Below are 8594 nucleotides of genomic sequence, written 5' to 3' on the forward strand. Positions count from 1 at the left end.
ATATACATAACGCTGACGTCAGTATACGTGTCCAATTCATTATTTTTTCGGTTAAATAAAGGTAACAAAATGTTAAGCTCGCATTTTCTGTGAAAATATTCTGAAGGTAAAGATTAAGAAAAAAAAAAATTTCTCTATGTGTCATAAAAGATTAACGTTGAATTTCCTGTAAAAATAGTTTCCCTGCATGACTGTTTGGTTGTGTAAAAAAAAGAGGGCCTAACGAGACGCTCTTATGGTTTTAAAACAAATGATTCATTTCTACTGCAACATGCTAACGATGGAAAACTGTATCCGATAACTCTATAAGTAGATGTTATTATTGCGAAACATTACACTTCTGAAGATGACTCAAGATATACGTCGAAACATCTAGAGTGTATGAGATTGTTTTCCAATCACGTCGGAGATTTTACCACTTTTTAACCTTGTACAGTAAGTTATTATTTTCATTATTTTATTTTGATAATTTGGAGACTGGAAACAATCTTATTTTGCTGAATTGTGTATAAAATAATTGTTGTTTTTAAATAAAACTTTTTAGTTTCCAAAATTGAACATTACACACGTGCCTAAAAAAAAACATCTTAAAAAATCAATGAGCCATTGTTGCGAATAACGATTTTTTTGTTGTCCTCTTTTGCAAATACGCCGGTGCACAGTGAGTGACAACCCCCCTTTTTTTAACCCCCTATTTTAGTTTACTACAATTACTTCTATTTGAATAAAATATAATCTTCGCAACATATTCATGTAAAATCCAGTTATTACATTTTATCAACTATGTAATGGAAAATTCGTTTTGGACTTTTTTTTTCTGCCAATCATTTGATATAACCAACTTTATTTATTACGAATATCAATCAGGCTTAGTAAGAACGATGCCCTCAAGCAATACACATGTGTAAGAAATGTGGAGATAATACGTTCCCCGTTTGTGAGAGACCATTATTTATAAAAACCACACTGTGTTAGAACAGAAATGTAGTAATACATGTTAACGTCATAAAGATTTGATTTGCAATATGTATTAAACTATTTAAAGCTTATCTAATTCATTTGATTTTCCAATGTCTTGAGGCGGTGAGTTACCATCAGTTGGCTTACCAACAAAAGTTAACTACAAATCTCTCCCATGTTATGCCTTAAGTGCTAAATAGTCTTAAATTCTGTTTTTTAAGCCCATTCGGCTTTAAATTTGTAATGCTAGCGCTAAACTTTCATTCTCACTGTTGGATCAAACCTTAATTTTGCGAGCTGAGCGAAGAGAAACAACAGTTTCTGACTGCCCCTGGTCGTCTCTCAAGCCCCTTTCCGGTCTTGTTAGATATTAAAAACAAAATACCTACCAAGTTAATTGTTATTGTTGTTGTGTTTTGTTTTTTTTTTTTTTTTTTTTTTTTTTTTTGGGGTTGGGGGGGGTTCTAAGCTATATAACTGCAGGTATAAGCCTGAAAAACTCTTCAAAGACTTTATCCTTCTGCAATTAAATCGTAAAATATGTTTCGGAAAATCGCAAATTCTATTACGTTCCTGATATCAGAACAAGTATATCAAATTACAGCTTTAAAACTCCATATATCTAACATTTGTATATCAAGACTCATAAGTGGACTGTAAGTGATATTCATAGTACTTAACTTTGTGTTTGGTTTTCGCCAAAACTATTTCTAATACACAGTGTTACTTTTCTTCTAATTCAGATATAAAAGTAAACAGTATTTAGAGATAACAAGGTACGTCTCTTTGTATCATGTAACTTACTGATAATATAAGTGGAAGAAATGGGTACTTATTATTCGGTATTTAACTGACATACGGTGTTCCATTCAACGTTCTTTCCTGCTCAGAGCACGTATGTATACATCCAATTTGTTTTTTTTTTGTTTGTTTGAAGTTAAGCACAAAGCTACACAATGGGCTATCTGTGCTCTGCCCACCACGGGTATCGAAACCCGGTTTCTAGCGTTGTAAGTCCACAGACCTACCGCTGTGCCACTGGTGGTGGGGGGGGGGGGGTATACATCCAGTTAGAGAAGTATATAGACGCAGAAAGTTCACGCTCAATAACTCCACCAATTTCTTCATAACGAACGAGATTCCGCGTTTTCTTAGGAAAAGAATGACGTGAATTTATATTAGCCTTAAGAAAGATTAGCGAAACTTTCTGTGTAGTAGACAATGGAAATTTCATTGAACATTGTAACATTCAACAGTTTTCCTCTCGGTCTAATCGGTTAGATTAGAAAGTGTGTTAGTCTTCGTCCATCAGGGCCGGCATGGCCAGGTGGTTAGGGCGCTCGACTCGCAATCTGAGGGTCGCGGATTCGAATCCCCGTCACACCAAACATGCTCGCCCTTTCAGCCTTGGGGCATTATAATGTGACGGTCAATCCCACTATTCGTTGGTAAAAGAGTAGCCCAAGAGTTGGCGGTGGTTGGTGATGACTAGCTGCCTTCCCTCTAGTCGTACACTGCTAAATTAGGCATGGCTAGCACAGATAGCACTCGTGTAGCTTTGCGCGAAATTCAAAAACAAACAAACAAACAATCTTCGTCCATCTACCATGCAATACTCACCAACTTGGATTCAATCTGTCGAGTCTTTATTCTCCCAAATAATGCCCCCCCCCCAGTGGCACAGCGGTATGTCTACGGACTTTCAATGCTAGAAACCTGGTTTCGATACCCGTGGTGGGCAAAGCACAGATAGCCCTTGTGTAGCTTTTGCATAATTAAAACAAACAAACAAACCCAAATAATAGTAAGTTAAATGAAAACATCTATACCTGATTGGGTCTCGGATTTTTTTTTTAGCCTTTATTTGATATTTTGAAAGGTTATCGTATATTCTCACTTTCCTTCACAATATTATATTATTTCAATGTATGCTCATCTTCCCTGATGTCTTCATTTTTTTTTTATATACGTGATGAGTTAATAACTCACTGTAAATGTTTCAACCTGGTCTGTAATGTTTGTAATAAGGTGGTTTGTTTGTTTTGAATTTCTTGGGCTACTCTTTTACCAACGAATAGTGGGATTGACTGTCACATTATAACGCCCCAACGGCTGAAAGGGCGAGCATGTTTGGTGGGACGGGGATTCGATTGCGAGTCAAGCGCCCTAACCACCTGGCCATGCTGGGCCATGTAATAAAGTGGAGTAGGAACAGGGGGACTTGGATCTCACTCATTTTCATCCCCCAATATTTCAGAATATTTGTTTTAATTGTGTTTCAGGGAAAGAGAGAGAGAAATTTCGATCGCAAGGTGATTCTTTGATTACAGAAATATTATAATTTCTATAATACGGAGGAGGTCACGGAGTTAATTGGCTGTCAGTATGTAGGGGCATATTGAGATAGCTGGGAGTTTGTGTCGCAGGAAGTGTCACACCAGAATGTGCCACCACCATCCCAAATGTTCCACGTCTTCCTTCTCATCTGTAGTGAAATATGCTATATACCTCAATTTCTTTTTTGAGTCAAATAAATACATATATACAAGGTGAGTTACCCGTCCTTTGTCCGGGTTATGAACTTTAAAAAATGTGTGGGTAGATGCTATGATAAATAACAAAACAAAATCCTAATTTCACACAATTTATTTACAACATAACATATTACTGCAGTATTCATTGTTACCTCACCAAAAGGTTTGTATAAGCTTTAAGAACTTAATTTGTACATACGTAAAACATGGTATACACTGTGCTATGGTCAGGGTAACTTTGTTGGAAGAGATAGCGGACAAAGTGGTGGCTGTAGGGGTGCTTTCTTTTACCCGTTTTCAACACCCACCTATCAATGTCCTTTCACAGTGTTTCTTTTGTAATTACAAATATTGTTTGTTTGTTTTGTAACCATAGATTACAGATGATTGAATTATGACCATTCCGAAACGTCTAATAAATTCTTCCTGTTACTACGTTTGTGTTTTGTTTTATCGATAAGCTATATATTTCTGGTGTTAGGACGTGGCGTCATCTATAAATGTAATTAGCGTTAACTTACGTCAAAGATAATAAATGCTCAATAACAGCAATAATGGGGTTTAGGTGGTTGTGAATCCCCAATAACATTCCCCCTGTTCCAAACTATCATCCCACAAAGTTTGGTTGAGATTGACCCAACGACCTAGAAGTAGTTGGATAACGGACAGACAGACACACAGATTTATTTTGTGCTTTATATCTATATTATATATATATATTTCATCTTGTTAAAAATCTCTTCTGCTTCCAGCATGTTAGTAAAACATTTCTCCAAAGATTATATTGATAGATAAAAGAATGACATTAGTTGTATGATTTTTCAATTTTAAACAATCAATGACCAACATCAATGAGTACCGTTAAAATTAATCGCAATTCCAAAGCTCTATTCCATAAAATATAAAAAGATATTGCTTTAAACTGGTTGCTTGAGAGCTGTGTTTTCTATTTCGATGTGAAATTGATTTTTGTTCTTCTGAACCATACTCGTCAGAGCGTGAGCCGCATCAATTCACCAGAATATCTGGTGCATGCCTACATACATGTTCGTTTGATATATATGTGTGTGCATTGTTATGTCTCCCCTAAAGGGAGGGAGACATATTATATTTTCTGTGTTTATTTATTCTGCTTTCCAACTATTATAATTGTACACCATTTATATATTTCTGGGCCGATCGTTTTATAACACTGAGGGCACATACCTTGATCCAATAGGCTCAGACTTTTTATTTTATTTTTTAGTTCATTCCCATTTTCTGCTTTTAGGATGTCAAAGGTCAAACATTACAAACATATATTATGACCTGCAATCTCTTGTATTCCCATCAATCCAATTTAGACTTGGCACGAACATACCTTGACACAACCCCTTAAGACTAATTCAAACTAACGCTTGTGCTTCTCTCTCTCTTTCGATTTTACAGTGATCAAAATTTTAAAACTTCGACATTTATGTAATAAGAAACTCTAAACCTAGAAACTTTGTCTATAAGTGTAAACGTTGAAAGAAGCCGATATTAATAGTGTTTTCATTCACGTAATGTATAAAATTGCATATACCGTGTCAAAGAGTAGGTCTTATTTAGCCAAAAAATTACTTCTAAGGTTTTCATCATTGTAAATAAATGTACTTACGTATAAACTTTTATTGTCATGTGTATAATAAGGTTACAGTTTAGGAAACTCTAATACATCTTTCTCGGAAAGAAGCCTGAAGTTGATACTTTGTCAAGCGTATTTCTCTCTAAATATATATATATATATGGTGTAGTGTATGTCCTTTACCGACGATCTTATCGAATACGGTGGATAGGGGATACAATTGCATTCAATTGCGAATGTTGGCCTTTCTGGTTTACGTTTTATACATTTCGAGAATTATCATATAGAGAGACAGATAAAAATCGTTAAATAACTCTTGCGCATTATCTAAGTTATACCATCGGAAATAAATGGGCAACAAGCTATGACACAAAAATAAAACAGCTCAAAGTGTAATGCATTTTTAACTTGATAATTAATGTAGATATTCAATACTTTCTTAGACTCTTGCCTGAATGAAAATATTGTTTTTAGTTATTAAGAAGTAAGCTTTATTACGTTCAATACTCCATCTATAGATAAACAAGTGAAGTATATCTAAAGCACAATCCAAACAGCAGGCTAAGCTCGCTGTTCATAATGATATTCAAACCATAAATCGTGTTTGGGCTTTGTCTGGCTCTATTAAAAGCTTCCATCACTGTATACGACAGCCAAGCCTGAATTTTAATAGAATTGGAATTAGAATTTTCAACGTGAACAATATTTTATGCGCCCTTGGACTCAGCGGGCAAATCAGAAGCCCCTGGGATTCAGGTTTATTCGTGCTTAATTTTGAACTACTGACCAGGAGAAAGGAAGCCAGCCAACAGCCCCCTTCCCTACAAGGGCTTCTTCGGTTTGTATGTTTTTTAAAGTGAATAATATGATTCACTGTTACTTTTATAACGTGACCACAGCTGAAAGTGCAAAGCGTGTTCAGCCACATCAAGTACTGAACCCCCAGAATCTTCGACTCCCACCTTGACACGCTAAAAACTAGGCCACACCCGATCTAATACTTTTATTGAATTCTGTTTCTGTATTTCCTTTTAAGTCTCTATATCCTAACGAGTAATAAGGTTTTTCATCTCACATTTTTCGAAAATAAAACTTAAGTTTAAAAATGCTTGAAATTATTAAAACAAACAAGTATTCTACTTGTGGAAATGGAATACACAGTTTGTTTTGGTCTCTTATTATTCACTTATTCTCCCTTTTTAAAGTATGTTTTCTAAAATATTAAACATGTAACTCAAGTTTCAAGTATTTCATAGTGGTAAGAATTTAAGTTTGATTTTAGGTGTATTTTAGAATATTATGCAATGTTAAGTTTCTTTTTATTTTCAAACACTGTGTCCATCAGTTGGTTTATTTACTGTCTACTGTAACTTATCAACCATGTTTCTTTAACAGGTTACACAAAATGGCGGAATGTCCAATGGCTATTGACACTATGACTAATAGTACGATGATGGTCGTGGCCAACTCTTCACTTGAGTCTGACATTCAACAGCTAAAGTTCCTCGGATATGGCATTATTGGTTCAGTTGTGATTGGACTGGGAATTCTTGGAAATATGATCAATTTAATAGTACTTACTAGGCCTAACCTTAAAGGTGTGACTTTCGTATATCTGTCGTGGTTAGCTACTTCGGACTTGATGACCCTCTTGGTCAGCACCACTTCTTTACTTAGACTCCATGGAGTTCAGCCACGCAGTTTTGCTGCATCTTTGTATTATGCTTACGTGGAGTTAGCCCTAGTTAACGCCTTCATGGCCAGCAGTGTTTTTCTGGTAGTGGCATTGACCATCGATCGCTATTTCTCTGTTTGTTTGCCCACCAGGTATAAAGAAGTTCATAACAAACGCAGAGCCAGGAGGGCTATAATAGTTGCTTACGTGTTAGCTTTTTGTATCTACGTGCCCATTTGTTTCCAGAAGAAACCCGTTGCAGTGCACACGGAAAGGAATGAAACTATCTATATCGCCTGTGAAAACCCCACCGTCTTCAACCACACTGGCTTCAGATTCTATCTACTGATAAAGGAGATCATCGTGAGGATTGGTCCAGTCATTGTTCTGGCCATCTTGAATATCGCCATCATCGTGGCTTTCAGAAGAATGGTCCGCAAACGAAGAAGTCTTCTCAACAGCTCAAATTCTAGTCATTCGAACCAAAAAGAGAGCAGTAGAAAGTTAATGGAAGAGCGCCGCCTGGTTGTATTACTTGGAGGGATTGTACTTTTGTTCTTTGTGTGCATGACCCCAGCGGCAGTCTTAACTCTTTTAAACAGTGACCACAAAGAACTAGAATTTGGCTTTCAGTTGTTTCGAGCGATTGCCAACGTCTTGGAACTAGCAAACTTTGCCATGAATTTTTATGTGTACTGTCTATGTAGTTCCGAAATTAGAACAACTTTTCTGAGATTATTTTGTTGTGTTGACGTCCAATTCCCTGAACAAAACTGCGTCAATCGACTTCATATGGAAAACAATACTAAAATGTAAATACGATTACTTAACTCGTTTAGCTGATCTTGTGAATGTATGTCCTTGTTGCTTCGTGGTCGAACGTTCACTTTGTACAAGAATAAAATGTATTTTATTCCATCTCAACGGTGGTAATATCTGTGTGATCCATGCAGCAAATCACAGCCACTCTTTCAATCAAGCAAATAAAAAAATAATTGGAAAATTATGTTAGGAAACTACACATATGCCCTTATCACAAATCAAGATAATGAAAGCTAGACACCGAGTTTCGATACTCGTGGTGGGCAGTGCACAGATAGCCCATTGTGTAGCTTTGTGCATAACTTAAAACAAACAAACGGGTAATAAAAAAAAGAATATATACGATTAAAAAGATACTGTGTAGAAAACTTTTCAAAGTTTAGAGATTCGTTCTTCGAAAACACTGAATGCCTTATGAATTATAATTAGTTTCTTGACTTTTAGGACTTGCAGATATAATCTTTATATAAATCATATTATTATTGGTTTCATAAAGAATTAACAATGTCAATTTTAAAAATATTAGTTTAAAATGGAAGCTAAAAGAGTTCGCTAGAGAACATTTTCAGAATAAAGTGTATTAACATTGGAAATGTTGAAGTATTATGTTTTGTCTGCTTTATAAAAGCATATTCAATTCAGAAAACCATACTTAGATGCCAGAACCGTGTGACTTGTGTTTAATGTAACTTGTTTCAAGCATTGACTAAATTTATGAATTACTAAAAGGGTCAGTAATACGATATCAAAGTGGATTTAATGATATTTGTATCATTTATCTTATTTTAAACATCTTTGATGTTGAATAAAGTAACACAATGTGGTTTTCTACGCCATTTGTTAAGTAACAACAGGCTTATGTTTCAACAAGAGATCAAAGAGAAATCTCGTCTCCTTTGATTCTCATATAGAGAATTCCAAATAGTTCAACTAGCCAGTTAAAAAAAACAGAAAAAAACTGGGAACGTGTAGTTTATTTAAAAGTTAATTTGACAAC

General features: G+C 35.4%; 1 protein-coding gene across 1 annotated transcript; it reads left to right on the forward strand.

The window, feature by feature from the left end:
- The first annotated feature begins 414 nt into the window (after positions 1-414).
- LOC106459471 (probable G-protein coupled receptor B0563.6) lies at positions 415-7699 on the forward strand. The gene is made up of 2 exons (XM_013919095.2): positions 415-435; positions 6496-7699. Exon 2 carries the CDS (start codon positions 6506-6508, stop codon positions 7589-7591), a length of 1086 nt encoding a protein of 361 aa, XP_013774549.1. The 5' UTR covers positions 415-435; positions 6496-6505; the 3' UTR covers positions 7592-7699.
- Positions 7700-8594: the final 895 nt, after the last annotated feature.

The sequence above is a fragment of the Limulus polyphemus genome, unplaced genomic scaffold, assembly GCF_000517525.1.
Source record: "Limulus polyphemus unplaced genomic scaffold, Limulus_polyphemus-2.1.2 Scaffold614, whole genome shotgun sequence".
Taxonomy (NCBI): Eukaryota; Metazoa; Arthropoda; class Merostomata; order Xiphosura; family Limulidae; genus Limulus; species Limulus polyphemus.

Bases quoted from the DNA above. Each gene is read 5' to 3' on its own strand.
- LOC106459471 (XM_013919095.2), top strand. From the start codon at position 6,506: ATGGCGGAATGTCCAATGGCTATTGACACTATGACTAATAGTACGATG.